Source organism: Ceratotherium simum, chromosome 3, assembly GCF_057802395.1.
Source record: "Ceratotherium simum simum isolate JZ-2026a chromosome 3, ASM5780239v1, whole genome shotgun sequence".
In the NCBI taxonomy this organism is placed as follows: domain Eukaryota; kingdom Metazoa; phylum Chordata; class Mammalia; order Perissodactyla; family Rhinocerotidae; genus Ceratotherium; species Ceratotherium simum.
This window is the reverse complement of record NC_141902.1, coordinates 86,062,639-86,083,630: the sequence shown is the minus strand read 5'-3', so window position 1 is coordinate 86,083,630 and position 20,992 is coordinate 86,062,639. Positions and strand designations below refer to the sequence as shown.

The 20,992-nt window shown below is 38.4% G+C and overlaps 1 protein-coding gene across 3 annotated transcripts in view; it reads left to right on the top strand.

Moving 5' to 3' along the window:
• Positions 1 to 20,992, top strand: part of MCTP2 (multiple C2 and transmembrane domain containing 2) — a 232,977-nt gene that overhangs the window by 80,161 nt on the left and 131,824 nt on the right. For all 3 annotated transcript variants that reach the window (XM_087428888.1, XM_087428886.1, XM_087428887.1), the window contains 4 exons: positions 5,809 to 5,951; positions 6,737 to 6,813; positions 7,353 to 7,464; positions 11,283 to 11,318. In XM_087428888.1, coding sequence (XP_087285014.1) covers positions 5,809 to 5,951; positions 6,737 to 6,813; positions 7,353 to 7,464; positions 11,283 to 11,318 — 368 coding nt within the window. The remainder of the gene's footprint in view (positions 1 to 5,808; positions 5,952 to 6,736; positions 6,814 to 7,352; positions 7,465 to 11,282; positions 11,319 to 20,992) is intronic.

The following is a 20,992-nucleotide window of genomic DNA, read 5'->3' as shown; positions in this document are numbered from 1 at the left end:
AGAGAAGTTGTTTGTAATTAAAGCTTCATTCCGGACTTCTTTTATTTGCGTATTAGAGTGGTTCTTGAGCCAGGCAACATGATATTGTCTATTCTATTGACTACTTCTGTTGCTACTGGCCATTTTTTCCATAATACTCTCAATGTGGTAGCAGCCCTTCAAGATGATAAGTAAAATGCCAAGAAGAGAACAAAATCTTCAAATAATATGGTTCTTGATGACTCTCCTGATGATAGATTTAAGTTGTCGTATGTCCTTCTCACTGAGCTGCCTGTTATTTGCATCAGACTATATCTGTGAAGTGCTTTGAAATCCTCTGTGATAACCCTAGGACTGTAGGTAGGGTGGTAGTCAGTACTCATGAATACTTAGTGGTTATACTAACTATACTTAGTTTTTATACGTCCCTTTCCTTCCAGGACAGCTCAGATTGTTTCATGAAAAATTTCTCAAACCACATGGATCCTGGTGGGAAGTGTATGAGATAAGGAGTTTTCGATTCAATTTATGAAGAGAGAAGGTGATATAAATTTCACACCTTTAGAGATGGCAATAGAAGGGACCTTACAGAGATAAATTATCAGTATGTGTTATCTTGGACAGCTAAAATTGAGTAAATGAATATTTAGTGCTACATATATTGTTATACACTCTCCCCCTTTTAACTTAATTAAGTAGTAATACTAAAAATAGTAGCACTAACTTTGGGACTCACTCAGTAAATGGCTGGAGTCTGCTATCACTGAAGTATATTGGTTCATTCAGTTCTCAAAATAATCCTATGAGGTTGGTATTTTTCGATCTTACAAGTGAAGACAGTAAGGCATAAGGAAATGAGTAAGTTACCCAAGGTGACAGAGTTACTAAAAGGAAGGCCTGGGATTTAAATCCAATATGCATATCTTACTTTAAAGTTTATTCATTCATTTATCACATATTTATAATACCTCTACCATGCGTATTAGGCAATCCTGGGAATAAATATTACCTTCCAGAGCTTTGATTTGGAGGAGTTTAATATTATATTCATAGGTGGTCCAAATAAAATGTTTTCTATACTTAAATAATTTTATAAAATACAGAGTAGAAAAGTTTTAAACTGTTTTTATTGTTGTCATTGTTTGTCTTTGATGCAGTTCTTGGCAAAGTTTAATATTTTGTTCTATATTGTGAAGTTCCAAGTAAGGAAAGAGTAAACAGTTTTTCCCAATTGTTTGATGACATAACGCTTTCAGTCCTTGGAGCATCTCTCGAGATGAGTGTTCCACGGATGAGTGAGTGCTTTGTGAAAACCTGGATCGGTACCTCTTATGGTGTGGGTGCAGCTTTCTCCTCATTCCTCAATGCCCTGGTGCTGTATTATCTCAACTACCAGGTTTTATTTTTTTTTGCTTTAGCCTGTTTCTTCTTCCTTCTGAATTATAAGCTGCTGCCAGATTTATATTTCTAAAGCTTGGCTCTGATCATTTTACTCTCCTGCTCATAAGTAAACCTGAATTTCCTTCCCTCCTCACACTAAAATAATTCCAGATGGACCAAAGGCTTAAGTGTAAAAAATGAAAAACTACAAAATCAGTGGAAGGAAACATAGCTGAACTAATTTAAAATCTTATAGTGAGAAAATTTCTTCTAAGCAAAATGTTAAACTACAAAGCCGTAAATAAAACTTTGGTAAATTTGACTCAATAAAAATGAAAATAACTTATTGCAAGATATAATGTGTTTAAACAAATTAGGACAAGATTTATAGCCAATGGCTGATTTCCATAATTAAGGATTCATTCAAATCCATAAGCAGATGACAAACCATGAGCCCATAGAAAAATGGGCAAATGATATGAACAAGAATTTCCCTAACAAAGAAATACAAATGTAGGTCACTAAAATATGAAAGACCCTAAGCTTTACTCAAAACGTTAAAAATAGAGAAAACTGGAGATACCATTTTTTCACTAGCTATTGGTTTAGAATAAAGGTTTATAACATCTAATGTTGGTGAGCATGTAAAAAAATAAATACAAAACATATACTCTTCATGGGAGTGTAAATTTGACAAACTTTGGAACAATAATTTGACACTGTCAGAACCCGAAAAGGTACATATTCATTTGCCCAGTAGTTCCAATGTTAAAAATTTCTTTTGAATCTGTAATCACTTATGAACTCCAAGATAGTCATACAAGGATGCTTATCCTAGTATTGTTTGTACTAGTAAAACAAAATTGGAAGCGACATAAATGTCCATTATTTGGTAACTAGTTACATAAATTAAGATGCGATAACACAATGAAAATTTAAGCAATTGAAAAAAAATTAAAACCTGCTGAATCTGTATTGCTTGTATGAACAGAACTCCAAGGTATGTGATTTGTGAAAACATAAAGTCCAGTGCAAATAATATGATTACCTTCGAGTTAAAAACAATTCTTGTATTTTTTCCTGTAAAACACCCAGGAAACTGGTATATTTGAGGAATGGGAATGAGGAACGGTTGAGGGTAGAGATTTTACTTTTCATTTCATACCTTTCAGAGTTGTGTGCATGTCTTACATTTGTTAAAACATAAAAATGAGAGAGAACAGGAAAAACAAAACCACCCTGTATTTCTTACAGAACAAAACTAAAATCATTTTGTTATTTTAGGGGACTTCAGCCTCAGACTCAAAAACCTGCCTTTTAAACTTTATTTCTCATATTTTTTTCCCCTTAATTTCTGGATAAATTGAAATGCTTGCTTGGCACTACACAAATCGAGTCATTTTAGTCTCCTTCCCCTCTCACCGGCAGTACCAATTCCTCCTAATGAATGACCTCAGTCCTTCTCTGCATGTTAAGATCCACCCATATTTCAATTCCCGTCTCCTTTATTTCAGCCTCCACCAATGCTCCAGCTAGAGCTAATCTCTCCTGCCTGTGAATTAGCATAACCCCCAAGTTCAATTCTATTTTGACACTTACCTCTTGGACCTTGCCTTATGTTTACGGTGTGCCTGCTGCCCGCCAGGTGCTGAAGAAAAGGATCTGGGATCGATTTTCTTTGGTCACACCCCACGGTGCCTAACACTGAGCCACGCTCCGAAGTGACCCGTAAGTGTTTGTGGCATGTGAGCGATCTTAGCAGGCCTGACAGGTACAGACCAAGGGAGACTTGACAGTCCATAGAGTCATTGAGTACGAGCAGAAATAAGAACTGGCACACACGTTGTCGGGAGTGTAAATTGGTGCAACATTTTTGGAGGACCAGTGAGTGGCTGGCTGTTCATCTCTCTCGGCATACACAGGACCACAGCGTATTTTGAATGGAGCAGGAAACTCCAGCCGTTGATGCTTAACGCCTTGATATTCTAAATTTGAGGTTGTGTGACTCCATGGGGTCTTGCATGGAATTGGTGGCAGCTCCAGGATGAAGGCAGCCCCAGGATGGAAGAACCGTCTCTGGCCTCCTAGCTTCATTCCCCTCCCGAAGTACCACCCTACCTCTTTATTCCAAAGAGCCTCATTGTTTATGAAACTCTCAGTGAAAAAGGTTAAAGTCCACCCATTCAGGTGTCATCTCGTCATTTGTATAATCTGAGAGTTGCATTCCTGAGCCGCCGACCCCTTTTCAGAACCTGCCTAGTTGAGATGTCACTTCCCTGACAGTGAGACACTTAGGCTCGGAGAGAAAAATCACAGTGTGCTCCCCGCTTTCTCAGGTTTTCCCTAACAATTAACGCTGCACTAACTTGACACCCTCTTTCCTTGTTTGGCTTTGTAAACCCTGGTCCCTTTTTCTATTAATTCCAGACATTAATATTTTCTTTCACACAACTGCCGCCATTCACCCGTGAAACAGTTTGAACATTATGTAGCTGTCAAGATGCCTGGGGATTACCCAGTATGCTTTGCCTGTGAGAAAGTGACACCACCGAGGCCTAGTTTTGAGATGTTTATTTTGAGAGTACGCTGACAAGCATGAAGGCCTGATCCCAGAGTGGCGATTTCATTTAATTAAAGCCCTCTTTTTATTATAGTTTTTCGCCTACTTTTTTTTTTATATATATATCAGAATGATTGTTAAAGTCTGACTTGCCAGAGGTGTTCTCTTGTACTATAAAAGGGGGGGGGCGGATTGCTCACTCACTAGTGAGTATTGCACTGAATGGCTGTGAATGCATTCATTTTTACTATCCTGCTCAGAACTGCAGCTCCGCGTGGTTGTGTGTGCGTGTGTGTGTGTATGTGCGTCCACGTTTAAAATCAAGACTGCTGGGCTTCTGCCCCTGTGTTGCCAAACTTAAAATGTGAGAGTTGAAGACATATATATGCATATTTTTAGTTTAATTTCTTTATTTTAAAGTTAGTAGCCTCACAGTACTGGGAGGCTAACTTACCAAAATTATATACCTTGGTTCATCTATTAAGACTTTTAAATGATGTATGTTATCTTGCTCTATAGTGATGTTACTTTCAGCTAAAATAGTTGGGAAATGTATTGCATCCATTTTCAGTAATTTTTAATACTGCAGCTAAATGGAAACATAAAATCAGGAAAAAAAATTGAAGTAATTAATGATGAGTATTAACAATTTGGTAAATGTTTGTGACAGAGTAGCCTAGTTAATTTTTGATGTGATATTCTTAGACTATATTGGCTTGTCTTTAATATCAGGAATTCATGTCAATACATATGTGGGGGCCTATGCTGGGCACCGTCCAAGGCACCTGGGATATATTAGTGAACAAAACAGACTGTTGGTCTTTGTGCACTTATTCATAGTTCTAAGTTCCACAATTAATTGTAATGTCATAGCTGCCTATATGAGATCTTTTTCTTTCCTTCTGGCATCATCAGCTGACCTTCATTTATCCCCTCATTGATCATTCATTCGTCTGTGCCTTCTTTATTCATCCTTCACTCCGTATTAATGCACAAGTATGTCCCAAGTGTGATCACACTTGCATGCGTGTAAAACACATGCACAACTCATAATTCGTATATTACGTTTGTGAGCTTGTTTTTTCTCATTGATCTGAAAAGTGTGAAGGAGCGTCCGTCATCAGCCCTTCTTTCTGCTTTGGATATAGCGGCTGGAGGGACATTATTGATTCTTTTTGGCATCTGTTTTGAAGCTCCCCAGGAGAATCTGGGCGGGTCAGGGGTGTCGCCCCAAGGCCAGCTGAGGGCCTGGTTGATGCCGAGTTCAGCTGGCCGGGAGAAACAATGTCCGATGCTTTGCTGCAGGTGCGGGAGGCAGCGAAGAATGGCAACTTTGTCGATTTAATCTCTATGCCCCCAGTTCCAGTCTTAGCTCTGTCGCCCCATCTTTTGAGCCAGTGGTTCCAGAGATTGATTTATTTATTATGATTATATTCTAAAGTACAGGGTTCTGTTGAGTCAGCCATCTGGCCAAATGTTGGAACGCAGTTTCTTTCTCTTTTCACTGAGTCACTGCCATTCTTAGGAGGGGCAGACTTCTCCCCAGGACTCCTGACACTGTTGGCTGGTGCCGGTGGATTTTATTTCTTGAATTTTTGTGGTATAGTGATGACGTACCCACAATGAAACAAAACAGAAACAGCTCAAGGAGCCCATTTATATTCTACCACTAAAAGCAAAGAAGAATCAGTCATTTACCCCAAATTGTTTCATTTCTCTCCTCTCCACCTCTGGGGCCTTCAGTCTCTGCATAGGGAGACGTTTGTTCTGAGTGTGCTCAGTGAGATGCTTTGAGCCTTAGGGAGTGTGGAAAGAATCTTCACTTAATGGAGACACTAGGCTTTTACATATATTTTTAAAACCTGTCTTGCTCTCTTTTTCTTTTAAAGGCACAAGCGATCCCTATGTGAAATTTAAGCTGAATGGGAAGACACTGTACAAAAGTAAAGTCATATATAAGAACTTGAATCCAGTTTGGGATGAAATAGTTGTATTACCAATACAAAGCCTTGACCAAAAGCTACGTGTGAAGGTAATCACAGGTGGCTTTCACATCTGCTCTTTTATTAAAACCATTTATTTCTCTGCAATCTTTGCCCTCTTAGAAGTCAGCTTCCCAAAAATTCTTTTATTATTCTTAAGCACTGGGTTAAAATATTAGTATGGAAGGAATTGTTTTTACCCTTTGTTGAAACTGTATGTTTTTTCCTCAGATCAATGATATATACTCTACAAAAAAATCAGACTTAAAATAATATCTCTATTGACTGTATTTAAACTTACTGAATGTGAAAGAATTATTACTGCTAGTGCCGTGGCGACGAGTACTACGGCCTGTCTCATTAGGAATAACTTTATACTTAATAGAGCTTTAAGCTACCGGTTGTAAGTATCAATTGCTCTAACATCTGGGTTAAAACTGCATGAGTTGAGTGCAGGATGGGATTGCTATAGAATATTTAGCAAATTTCTATTTAATTGGCAGATCTGCTCACCGTGAAAAATACTAAATTTTAATGAGAGACCGTTTAAACTACAGAGAGTGGTCCATTGTGCATAACACTTTAATGCATGTGAATACTGCCTTAAAAGTATTTTGTGGTGTTGTTTTGGCTGTGGTAGGCAAAATGGGCAAGTTTGAATAATTTTGCTCTCCCCATTGTCTTGGCTAAATTCTTCTTTTACTGTACTGTACAAATTATTTTTAGATCTAGAAGACTGAATTCAAAATTCTCAGCCTATTGCATTCATTAATAATTTGATAAACTCAGCTGGTTTACCGTATTAATGTGTTACTGCCCTCCTCCCTCTTTGTAGGTATATGATCGAGATTTAACTACATCTGATTTTATGGGTTCTGCATTTGTCATTCTCAGTGATCTTGAGCTTAACAGGTATTGTGTTTTTACCTTCCAATTGTTCTTAGTGAATTTTAGAGGGAATTCAAGATAATGTTAAATGGTATTTGTGTATATCAAATAACAGAAAAACAAATCTGAGTAAAGGAAAGAGTGCATTAAAATGTAAGTTTTTCTATGATTTTTGCTTTTTAGCTCCCACATGTATTCGAGTTGACTAATATGGAAGATATTAAATCTTCCATGTGTTCTAAAAGGTGTATTGAATTTTATACTTTCAATTGTTAATATTCAGGTTCATTAACCTACCTAACTTAAAATTAAAACAAGTATTCACATTTTATTTGGGCCATAGGGGAGAAGAATCAGTTAACCAACTGTTGAATTAGGCAATACCCAACACTTTCTCTACCCTGAAGATGGTTGGTTTATTTTCACTGAATTTGGTGCTTTTTTAACTTGTGTCTGACGCTTATTCGGAGGTCGGAGACTTTTACCATAAACTCCTGATGCATTATAAGACTCCATAGTACTGCCAATAAGTGCTAACCTTTTTTGTTGCTTTTTGCTTGTAGAACGACTGAACACATTTTAAAATTGGAAGATCCAAACAGTTTAGAAGATGACATGGGAGTGATTGTGTTAAATTTGAACCTAGTAGTAAAACAGGGTGATTTCAAGAGACATGTAAGTGTGGGCTTTTTGTTCTTTTGTAAATCCTTTACTGCAATTGTGCTTTGGTTACTGGACTCCCAGATGACTGATAGTTTTGTAATTATTTTTTGGAGGAAACAAATAGTTTTATAGAAACTTAAAGTACCTATCTGTGGTTGTATAATCCTTTCTTTTGGAACTCTGGAAAGAAAATCCATTAAGGCATTATCTCTGTTTTGGCTAGGAATGTGGATAGTATTGCTTTTATTAAAATGTATATACTGCTTATGGTTTGCTTGTAACATTATCTGAAATATACTTTTACTAGGTGTTAAGTTTTCCATTTGCTATTTTCTTAGGTACTAGATGATTTAGGCATTATTCAATTATGAAAAGCAGTTCCCAGGATTTAATTATTGCATTGTATATTATTAAGGTGATCATGTATACATTTGCAGCATTTCGGTTTCTTCTTCTTCTTTTTTTTAAGCTACCAATCTATTGAAAGTACTTTTGGGAAGATATAGATTTTAATATTCTCTGATCTATTACATGGAAATTTCTAGTTAATGCACTACTTGTTGAAGATGTCTATAACATCAAAAAGCATTGGATTTTGTGAGGATATGATAGAGACTGTGTTCTTATGAGCAAATTCGTGAATATAAATCATAATCTTATTTTATATTTAGGGATTATGCCTTATAATTCCAAGAATTAAAATAAGAACAAAAGTATCTTTGATTATGTTATTTGAAAGGTATTCTTAAAGCCAACTAAAATACCTACTTAGAAAAGGACTAAGACGTTAGAATTTAAGCATGTTTAGAATCTGGTATGAAAATCTGAAGCCTGTTTATAATTAGGCTTCCAATAATACTTCTTGAATTGAGTCAGTGGGGTTGATGAGAATATTCTTGATGTTGACATCACCTTTTCTTTTAGTTGTAATTTATTTTCATGATGAAAATCATGACCAAGTTACTGGTAAACTCACAGAAAATAGCTTCAAGTGGGAAAACTGCACAATCACTTTTCAGTTGCCAGAGGGTCAACTAAATTGTTGCTATTTTTAATTTGAATTCTTTACTTATGAGCATTTACTTGACAATAACTGGAAAAAAACTCCATTTATTAATTTTTTAAGAAGTGGGACTGTTAAAACTTGAGACCTCAATAAAGCGGGTATTTTGATGTTAAAATGTCTTGAATTGGTGTTGAAAATAAACTTTTTTTTCCTCTCCAACATAGTGAAGGAGGGATTTTCCTTGGCTTCTCTTAGTCTCGACAGTATTGCAGTATCAATACGCACAGTAGGTAACCAGTTCCTTGAGCTGATGCCAGGTTAAAATAACATGCACTGTAAATAAGTATCATTTGCCACATGGTTGAGCGATTGCCAGCTGACATGTTCTGAAAATTTCTTACTTATTTAAGTGAGGTTTATAAAGTTGGATAATTTCCTCATGAAAACAGCTGCATATCTAAGCTGCATACTAGCTGCATATTTATTCCCCTTGTGAATTTTTCTGTAGTATATTGGATTGTGTTTGGCAGTAACATTGGCACTTAAAATATATTTAAATATTGCCAAAATTTGGAGTTTTCAAGTAATGCTGTTTTAGTTAAAATTTATTTCAAATTGCAGAGCAATTAATACTAGAAGCAGCTTAAGTTTGTTTTTATAAAACATGACAGAGAATATCTTTTCCGAGTCCTAAGAGTAGCTGTGTGTGCTGTCTCATTTTCTTTGTTCTTTGCTTGTCTGGCGGAGGTCTAGTGGACAATATATTTATTTTATATATGTTTTATGGAGTATTATAATATAGAAAAACCTGCCTGCTCTCATTTGTTCTGACTGGTAGTTGTATTTTTCTGTTTATATACTTGATCAAAGTGTACCTGAGCGAGGAATAATGTATCCTGGGTCATGTGTGGTTCTTCAACTTAGGGTGCATATCAGGGGCCCTGCGGATAGAGTAGATATCAGAAAGCGTTTGTTCTTTTCATTGAGTTTAAGTTAATATTTAAAGACATCCTAATATTGGGTTTTTAAATGGGAATAATTAACACGCACCACTGGGAAGACAGTCGATAATTTGATTGGGAATAATGTGTTTATAAATTTCCATTTTAATTTAAAGTCTGGTGGAGAGATTTCAGTTTGAAGTCTCAGTTTTGTACGCAGATTTCTTCGCAAAACGTCCGTGAATTGACCGTCTCGTCCAGGGATGTGAGTGTATATGGGCATGGTACAGTTAGAAGGTCAGGGACTGGCTGGAGGGCTGACGAACCTGCCATCTGTTTCCTTTTCTTGGCAAAAATAGGATTGTGGTTAGAATTATGGGCTCTGTCATCAGACTGCCTGGGTTTGAATCCCAGCTGCAGTACTTTCTAGTTTTGAGAAGTTACATTATCAGGTCAAATTCACAGAATTACTTAACCTCTCTCAGCTACAATTTCCTGTGTGAAATGGGGATAAAAAAGAGTATTTTACAGGATTGTGAAGATTGAAATTATCAACTATAGTGCTTGTCATGGGGTAGGCACTCGATATATGGTAGCTCTTAGTATTGTAGTAAGCAGACAGAAATATTCATTTTCCATTAATTTCCTTAGCTGTTTTGTTTACCTTTTATGATTGTTATAAAAATAAAATGAGTTACATGTCAAAGGGCCCTAAAAAGCCATGTGTACCTATAAGATGGTAATTAATTTGAGTGGTTGTTTTGGGTGAAAATATTTATCAATATGTTGTTGAGAAAATACAAAAAGAACTGATATTAATACTCAGATTGTGATATCTGTAACTCTGTCCTGTGCTAAATGTTAAACTCACAATTTCACCAAGGGAAGTGTTTTTAGTGAAGAATATTTTCAAGTGATTTCTGTACCAATGTTTCCAGTTGCTGGTCACTGGATTGTAAGTGGATTTCCTGCGAAGACTGTTTATTTTCTGTTTTATAATTTGTTGGGAAGACATATTGGCAAAGTGGATAGGTCATTTGCCTAAAGGTATTTTTTCCTTAAGTACAATAGTAAATGTGGTCTGCTCAATTAGATTCATAATTGAATCGTCATCTTCCAAATTTGTCCAAGTTTTAACGTCCAGTTAGCTGGTTAACCAGCCAAAGTACAGCTTCGCAGTACTGGACGGTGACAGGAGTAATGAGAGGATTTTGCTAGGAGAGAATTTTAATTGTAGACGAATTTCAGCAGCCTTAGCATGACAAATGAGAGATCAAAAGAGAACAGCAGTGAAGTTACTTGCTGTTCAGAAAATTTTTTCTTCCCTTGCTCAGTGCCGTATTAGCCTATTTTTCTTAATTGTGCAGGAATGACTCAGATTTTTTTTCCTATTATTTTGAATATTGAGATTTAATCAGTGGAGGTAAATGGAGTTATTTTTCTAGTATCTAAAACTATGGAAACCTAAACATGAACTAACATTGTCCTTAAATTTCTTAAACATTTTCTTAATCCTTTCTGAATATTTCAAGTAGGAGAAATCTGCCTTTTCACTTTGCTTTTAGAGGTAAAATTATAGTGTTTTAAGGCAATTAAATTAACAGCATAAATGTATTTCTAAGGACTGAGCAATATTCATATGTCCTTGTGTTTTCGTTATTGAATACTGTGAGAAAACGATGTAACACAACCACAGAAATGTGATTTTTCTAACTATTTTCTTGTTCAAACATGATTTCTCTGTAACCAGGTTACAGAGAACTTGGGTGTTAGTTGTTTGAATGTAGTCTGTACCATCTAACTAATATAATAATTATATCATTAACGATTCTATTTTTCTTTCATTTTGCTCCTTTTCACCATTCAACGGACACAATCCTTAGCGTTGGTCAAATCGGAAGCGTTTAAGTGCCAGCAAGGTAAATATAGCTGTTTTCTTTTCTTTACATCGTTTGCTAAAAAGTTCCCCTTTGTAGCAAACACAGATATGTACATGATTGATATTATCCAACCTTTGCATCTAACAACCTCCTTTTCCTCTTACTGCTGTTATGAATAGGAAGGAAACAACCTCCCTTTTAAAATTTCATTTAATAATGGCACAGCCAGATGTTTGAACTTACACTTGGTTTGGTGGTGACATTTTATATGTACTGGCCACATTAGAATGTTACACTTCATTAAGCTTGGATTATTTGGAGTGTAGTGCAGTTAGATTTAGTCCTTTAGGAAGTTATTTACCATTAGATGGAAACTAGCTTTGGTGTTATAGGGGCAATAAAAAGATTAATTGAGAGGAATATACGGTGTATTTTATAAATCTCTTTTATATTACTTTTATTTTACCATTTATTACTTTTTTGGTGAGTTAGTTAAAAGATTTCTTCATGAAATACTGGTGATTTTTTACATTGTTAGTATCTTTTTAAGCAATTATGCACTGTTTTCCAGTTTGTAAAAAGTAGAGGAGTACCAAGGTAGGAATGCATTATTAATTTATCCGGTTATTAAATTAGCACATTGTAAACTAAGTAGCTAAATGTCAGAATTAGTGTAAAAATAAAGCAAAAAAAAACAAAAGAATATTTTTAACTTAATTAAGCAGCTCTGCTACTTTTTAAAGAGAAATGACCAACGCGGAGGTGACCGTGATGTGTGTGTGGATGGAGGGGAGGATTCGTTGACAATCTCTGTATGTGCATTTATTTACACACACACATATGTGCACAAATATATGCCAGCTCTAATTTCTAACTTCATGATACTTCATTTGTTTACTTCTCCGTAAAATAAGGAGATTGAAACCAAGATTTTGTCAGCGTATAAGAGCGTGTGTGTATGTTTGAAAGAGAGAGAGAACAAGATTCGTAACCTGACTAGCCCAAAGGCGTTTTGGAAGAAAGGCAGACTTTCCAAACCTTGCTTTTTAAAATACAAAGGAATCAAAGTTCTGACTCTTACTAAAATGTATATCCTTTGCATTTTGAACACTTTAAAAATAACCAGGATAAGGTGTCTTGTTATCCTACCAGTTCACTTGGTTTCCAAGACTCTGGTTCTTTTTAGAAATAAAATTGAGAGACAATAAATAAAATGTGAGGCTGTCTCAAAAATTCCTCCAACTTTTGTCTTATTCCTTTATAGTCACTAGAGGGTAGAAGAACATCATTTCTTGCCACAGAAGGGAGCCCAGCTCTCGCTCTCCCATATTAAGAGTTTCTGTAACCATCTGAAGCAGTAAAGTTTCCCAGCATGCTTTGGTGAAACCTGACAAAGCAGTATTTTCTCGTTTATTGATTCTGCTGCTGCACTAAAACACTGGTACTGTACATCAATAACCATCTTTAGTTAGGGAGCTCCGGCCTGTGGAAGAGCGCTGGCAGTTTGTGGAAGAACATAAAGGCTAGAAAGAAAAATTGTGAGCTTGGGGAATATTGGAGTCCAGGGAGGACAGGCAAGGTTATAGAAGAATGGCCAAAGGCATGAAGAGGGAGAGAAAAAATGTTGACGGCCTGGATAAAGATATCAAAAATATGAAAGGAACAGAGGATCCTGGAGAGCAGTATTTATATCTATATTGTGGAGTTGTGTCTTACTGCTAAGCTGCTATCTTCTTTTTTCCCTATCATGGTACTTTCTAGAATTTTGACTTAAGTGCACTGGGCTCAGAGACTTAATAAATGCCCAAACCTAGTACCTATGTTTAATCAAACCTTACATGAATAGAGCTCATTGAAAGCTATTTGTGATCTTATATGAGAGATGCAGTTTATATATTGTTGAATAATTTCAATTGTTGGGTTGACTTTTTGCTAGGGTTCGCAGGTTTGGAGAGAAAAGTGAGAGAATTTCTAATATGGCTTATGGAAATGAGTCACGTGGAAAATCTATAGACGCTGTGATTAACCCTCTGTAAAAGTAGTTAAAATACCCTGATCAACCTATCTTGGTATTTTTAAACCATAAGCTTCTTTTTTAGGATTTCCATATTATATTTAAAAGTTAGGTAACAGAAGTTTGACATAAAGAAGATTACTTAGCTATGAGTGTCTAAAATTTTACTGGTCCTAAGAAAAGTATTACCTATAAGATGTCATTGACTTTTTCACCTCAATCTCATTGTTATAGTAACTTAGCTTTGTTTAGATAATTGCTTCTTAAACCCATACATTTATAATTTTGCATCATTCAAAGGGGTCCAGAATGGCACAGTCTTTGTGGACTGTCTTCTAAAGTGCTTCCTTACTATACTGACCTGGATTTTAATACAGTAAATATGTAGAGATTGCCTTTAAAAATAGATTTTGGTTTCATCCAAAAGCTTTTGTTTACCTTCTGATGAGCATTTTAAAATGAGCATTGAGAATTTAATTGAGTAGGGCCTGAATCAGATAGTTCTTTTTGGATACATATTATACATAATCTTTGCTGTAAACAGATCTATTTCCAAACCTTCCTTCTGCCTTTCTAATGTATGTAATAGTTATAGAGATAGAAAATTAACAGAATTACTTCTCTTATATCAAATAGTCTAATGGAAAAAAAACGCAGTGATAAAACATGGAATTGATGAATCACTGATTGTATTCAGAAATTCTGTGTGCGCACACACACACCCCTACTTTCATTTGTGTCTGTACAGGTGCTCTGGTTGACCACAGTACCCTTTTAGTTATGGATTTCCCTTACTTTAGATGAATTTGCAGTGAGATAAGTGTATATTCTTACATCACTCTCATGTGACCCACTGTTTCATGCATTTATATGTCAGTGATCTAAGGTGAGACACATCACATACTAGTGTGATATTTTTTTCTGTATGGAATTAGTTGACTAGTGGTGCCAATTTTTTGCCTGTTTGGCCTCGTATTCTTTTTTCTGTGTTCCTCTCTGTTATTGCAGGGGCTGATCACTGCAGGATACATTTTCTACGTCCCCCTCTCGGGTGGCCTCCAGCTGGCTTTATACCATGAGTGGACTTGGCAGGACACTACAGGGCAGGACAAGGGAGAAGCCAGGCTGTTTCTCCCCTCTCCTTCGCTCCCATGGTGTCTCAGACACGCACTGCATTTTGCATCTTCCATTAGTCCGCCCTGCTGTGGTTTCAGCTTCTGTCAGGTGATCCTGACCCCAGTATTTACTCTTTTTGTCTCTGTAGCCCAGGGGTTGTCGAACTTCACCTGAGGGCGAAATCCAGCTCTTTGTCTGTTTTTGCAAATAAAGCTTTATTGGAACATAGCCATACACATTCGTGTATAAATTGTCTCTGGCTGACAGTGGCAGAGTAGAGTAGTTGGAACAGAGACCTTATGGGCCACAATACTAAATACTGTCTGGACCTTTACATGAGAAGTTTGCTGTCCTCTGCTCTAGCCTAAGAGTTTTAGCAGCTTCATACTCTTGCTTTCCTTAGGTTTTTCTCTGTATTCTCTGTTTGGTCTCTCAGCAATTCCCTCACCTGTGAAACCAGTTGTCTGCATTATAGATCCCTCTGTTTTCAATACCTGGAATGGTTTTCTTTTCCTGGTGGATTCTGAAACAAAATATAGAGGCTAAGCCCTTGCTTTTGGCTCTTTTTTTTGTGTGTGTGTGAGGAAGATCGGCCCTGAGCTAACATCCATGCCAATCCTCCTCTTTTTGCTGAGGAAGACTGGCCCTGGGCTAACATCTTCCTCCACTTTATATGGGACGCTGCCACAGCATGGCCGGAGAAGCGGTGCATTGGTGCGCGCCCGGGATCCGAACCCGGGCCGCCAGCAGCAGAGCGGGAGCACTTAACTGCTACGCCACGGGACCTGCCCTGCTTTTGGCTCTTTTTGATAGTTTCTTTAGTGGCATTCTTTGTAAGAATCGTGAATTACATGGTGAGGGCTGTGCATGTATTTAGGTCATGCCCTTCCTTGTCTTCTTTCTCCTTTTCTACTTTCTCTTTTTTCCTCTCGCTCTGTCTGTCCCTCTGTTTCTATCTGCCTGACGTCTAGGACATACAGCAGGCAGTCAGCCTCTCAGAAAGGCGGAATCGGGAGCAATGTTTTCCTTAGGTTGGCCTTGAACCCCGAGAGCTGTCCTATTGTGTGGACCAGCCCCTCCTGGCTCTGCTTGTTTTTCCACTTTGGCTTTTTGAAGTCTGCAGACCCCAGACTCATGGCACAGCAGCCCGTGTGACAGGGTATTGGTTGGGTGTTGTGACTATTTGGTGGGGCGTGCTGTCTTGCTGTGGCATGATGTGGCACCTCTTTCAGTTCTGACCCCTCCGATATCCTCCCGTCCTGGAGTGACCGACTCTGGGTTAGCTGCCTGACCAGATGAGTGGAATCTGAGAAGTCTTGGCCAATGTTATTACGGTTCTCCTTTTGCCTTTGACTCGGTCCTACAGGTTGACGATATCAATTTTGCTTCTGAACACTGGTTCACTTAAGACCTCAGTGCAGGGTTAAGCACTTGGCAGACAGTCTGTTTAGAGGCTTTATTATTTTGCTAAGGGCTCGGACTCTGGTGGCTCGCAAAGCATGGTTTTAACATGCTTAGTTTCTGGCAGGTGTCTTGCCACAAGGCTAGTTTAATGTGGGGGAACTTAAATTGTAAGAGGACAGTCAGAGAAGTTGGAAGGAAGCTCTTGCTCTCTCTCTCTCTCTCTCTCTCTACCTGTCTGTCATGACCTGCTCTGTGACCAGAGCCCAGGGGAGAACCAGGAGGAAGTTTAGATGATCGTTTTGTCTAGCTGTATAGTTTTGGGTTGTGAAAGAGCTGTTCAAACTGGCACGGACGCCTCTCTTCCTACTTGGTCGGTCGGTGCCCTGTGTAACTGCACCTCTTCCTCTGTTGGAATCACATCCCTCGCTTCTGTGTAGGCCCAGGAAGTAATACAAGCAAAAGCCTTTTGCCAGACGTGTGGTTCATTTTCAACCAAAGGGAGAGTGTTGTGCCTGCCACACTCTCCCAATCAATAGAGCACTTCTTGTTTGTTTTGTTCTTTTTCATTTTCATACATTCTTAACTGAACTCATATGCCCACCCATAGTAACACTTTTTAGCTTTTTATTTTCTTGGTTAAACTCAAAGGATTGGAAAATTGCATACCCAAAACAGCCGTATATATCTATATATCTATATGCCTATCTGTCTCTCTCTGTTTATATATCTCATTTAATCTACCTAATTTATTTGTCTGTCTATATATTTGTCTGTATCTATCTATATATCTAATCTAATCTATCTCATTTATTTGTCTGTCTATATGTCTGTCTGTATCTGCCTGTCTATCTATTGATCTGTCTAGAAATGGCACTGCACGGGCCCACTGCTGAAAATCCTAACCCCAGTGCCTCTGCTGCCTTGTTATGAAGTCTAGGTCAGCGTTACCCTGGGCAAAATGACCTCTGGAGGCTTCCCTCATTTCTTGGGGCCTCAGTCATGCTCAGGGAAGGCCATGAGTTTATTGGAACTCTCAAACCTGAGTTTTCATCAAATCGCTCCTATCAGTGATATTAGAACAGTTTTGGCCAAAAACCTCTCACTGAGCACGTACTCTATTGGCAGGAATACTGTCCTGGGAATTTGAAGATGGATAAGACTTGGCCGTTAGAACTGATGAGTTAGTAGGAGAGATGAGAGTACAGAGGTGGGGATGTTCAGAAGGTACAGTTAGACCCTTGTCCTCGCCTTGCAGGTGGGCGAGGTGTTTGAGTGCTGGGGACAGAGAAAGCTTTCAGAGAAAGAAGACCGGAATGAATCCTACCAAATGAGAAGGAGGAGGAAGTGAATTAGTATAAGATAATGTGCATGGTCAGCACTCCAACCTATTCATTATTGGGATCCAAACAATTTGGTTTTCAAAATGGATCCCCTGGATGAGCAGCATGAGCATCACCTGGAAATTGTTAGAAATGCAAATTCTTGGCCCCCATTTCAGACCTCTTGAATCAGAAATTCTGGGGATGGGGCCCAGCAATCTTTTAGCAAGCCTTCCAGGTGATTCTGACACCCATTCATGTTTGCGCACCACTGGTGTGGACTAGGGTATGATGTGGGATGCTGGGAGGGGTGTGAGATGAAGGTAGAGAGGGAAGAAGGGCAGGCCTTGTAGGCCAGTAGCCAGTGCTGCTAAATCTCAGGTAAGGCTGGGATTGGGGTGAGGCAAGCGAGGTGCCCAGAGTGCAAAACATCAGAAGACACCCAGCCTCAGGGGCCAGCCCTGCCCTTGCAGAAGCCTGAGAGTGAGTGCCTCACTGGCCTGTGTAGTTGCAGTCCTGGACAGGGTGTCCTTCAAGTGTGGTGTTTTTTTTTTTTTTTGTGGTGAGGAAAACTGTCCCTGAGCTAGCCTCTGTGCCAGTATTCCTCTATTTTGTATGTGGGACACCACCACAGCATGGCTTGATGAGTGGTGTAGGTCTGCGCCCAGGATCCAAACCTGTGAACCTGGGCTGTTGAAGCACAGGGCGCCGAACGTAACCACTACGCTGCCGGGCTGGCCCTGCTCTTGGAGTATTTGAAGTGAAAGAGAGACACAGAAATATGGGACACACAAGTGAAGGCCAGTAGGATGACACAATGAATCAAGAAATACTAGATGAAGAATATTATTGTATATGAGCACAACATTTAACTGTGAGCTTCCAGAAGTCAAGGTGTAAGAGAAAATCCTGTTGAATCACATGGCATCACATGGCATTCATTTTTTTTCTTTTATTTTTTAAAATAGTAGTAAGTAGTAAATGCATTAGAAGTATTTTCGTTCCCTGGGTCCTAAACCCTGAGAGTCATTGGGTATTTATAGACTTTATGAATTTTTTAAAAATTTTCTCTTAATCTAATTTTTATTTTTAATAAAGTCCAAAATTGAACGATGATATCTCCACATAATCAAAACATTCAAATTTAATATAAAATTTTTATAGCTAATGTCTTTGTACACACAGGTCATTCACATCCTTGGGGCTGTGATATAGTTTTTGTCTACAAATATAAATCTCATCTTCCTTGTCCATGTCCATGTGGGAAATTTAAAAGGCTTTCTTTCTATCCTTATGCAGGGATTTCTGTGTAGTTCCAGGAGGATTTATGCCTCAGGATTCCCTTCAGATGATATAAGGAGCTGCTGAGAGGAGCTTTTCTGGGAGCCTGTTGCATGAATGTATGGATCTTCTCATGTCACGCTATAAAAGCTGTTGACAATGAGCAGTAGTTTTACATGTTGAAAAAGCTTGAAAGGAATATTTCAGGGAAACCTTTTATAGACCGAATGTTCTCCCTTAGCTTTTCTTAGTGGTGCCAACATAGTTTGGAATCTTGCTTTACTATTTATTTTGCCTACAGAGTTAGTGTTTTTTTCATGCATTTGTTTCCATTGACTGCCTACTTTCTCACAATGACTTAGGAAAAATAATTAATGAGAGTCAAAATAAGATGCATTGGCAACATTGGAATACATATTTTTATACTTCTGTAACTGAGATGATATAAAAAGTATCTGAGGACCTAGTAGGTATGCCCTGCTAGAAAAATCTGGTGAAAAACTTTTTTCACTTCCCGTCTTTTTAATTTTCATCCTTTTTTATTTTTTGGTATTTTGTACACCCAGGGGAGTACTTTGAATAATTACCCCATGGCATTGGTCAGCATGGTCAGTTCTGGACTGTGGCACAGCTAAATATAACATTGCTTTTGATGACCGCAGGCTGCGGCCCCAGCTCTTGGACTCCATGCCCTCTTTTCAGGATCTTTCTTTACTCCTGACCTTTCTGCCGCTCTTCCTGGCTTGGGACAGATAAGAGGCACTGAGCTGACACGTCCATCATCCCTGGGTTTTCCTTTGCAGCCACGCCAAGGAAGCGGGATACTGGAGTCCACATCGCCGTCTTCCCAGCATGCCACTTGGCCAAAATCCTCAAATAATGCATGTTGCCAAGCTGTATTCCATTTTATGTGTCCCAGGAATGACAATCTCTTCACTGTTTTGAGAGTCTTTTCCTAGATCAAAAACTCTTGAGAATTGTCCACCTGTTGGAAGTGAGCAGGAGTTCCACGGCTTGCTTATGCTTTGAATCTCTCTCCCTTTCTTCCCTTCCTTCCTTGTCTGTGGGATTTTCAAGACCCAGAAATAAATGAGTGTTTTTGAAGCTGTTTCATTTTTATGCAAGTCAATATGTTTCTAAGTTAACTATCACACCTTGTTTTCTCTAGCAATAACTCACTGGTGGGTTTTAGGTGGAAGTCACTCTTTCTGTTTAGAAGAATGGGTGTGGATTTGCTGGGCTGGGGGTAAGGAAGAGAGAGCCTATGAATGACTCAACAGAGAAATAGTAAAAGGTTCTGACCCTTTGGGAGGAAGGAGAAAAATAACAAAACCCTGATGTACTATATTTCATCCATTATGTCTGCTGAGAAATTAGGGTCAAGACCCAGAAACTTTGCTCTCTCTCCCAGTGTTTGTTTCAGCTCAGGTGGGGTGGCCTTCTCCTTTGATGGGTCATTTCCTTCTCTCCTTTCACATTCCAAGCTGCATTAAGATGACAAATTTCACTTACAGGCTCCGGCACAGACATGAAAACCTGAGCTATTGAGCTAACAGAGTGAGTGCAGAGGAGTCGATTTATTGTAGGGAGAAAGGGAGTGTTCAAAGAGGACAAAAGATTTTGAGAGCCCAGCTCTGCATCAGAGGACATGCAGGATGGCCCAGATGCTGCCCCAAACCACAGACTCTGCTGTTAAGCCTCATCACAAGTCTCAAGGCTGGAAGAGAAATGTTAAAGTAATTAGGAAACTTCTTTAAAGCACATACACATACCCCAGAATCTGTTGCTCACAGGTGAAACTTTATTTGGACATAACCTTATAGTGGATTTTGCAGAAATATTTAGGATGAAATAAGTGGAATCAAGGTCTTCTGTTCTTTTCTATCTGTGAACTCTGCAATAAATACTTCTCTTTTCCTACCCTCCCTTTAGTAAGGGGAAAAAAGAAATCTTGAACAGCAAAGAGCAGGTCCATCACATCAAATATGACTGCGTTAAATACTAAAATGTTCAAAGTCCGACTGTGATAGATAAAGGCTTTGATGGAAAGTGGATATTTCCCAGGGACATTACAAGCAATAATCCAGATGTTGTGGTGTAATGCAACGAGTGTCCGTGGATAGATCAGGAGCTCCAGCCAAGCCTCGCCTGATGTAGGCCTTCGCCTCGCCCTCCCATGCTGTTCCGCCATATGGAACCTATCTCTAGGCCCCCTTAATAACCAGCTTTGGATTCCATTTTCACAGAGCTCATAGAGCTAAGTGGGGCTGTTTTATGGACAAGTTAGATAGAAGCCTTTCCAAGATAAACATCCAATTTGAAATTAGGACATACCAAGCTGCAAAATTATTTTAGGGCATATTTCATGGAAGCACTGCCATTTTTCTTAGGCAATTGCCAGACTGTAGGATGCCCTTTGATCCCTTGTGGACATTACTCCCTTCTTTATAAAGAGGATTTTGAAATAGTTGCAGTGTTTAGGGAGGAATATATCTGTCGGAACTTTGAAGCATGGCCATGGGACAGGTCATGCTTTAGCTTGTTGGTTGGCAAGTCAAACTTTAAGGAGAAAAAAATAA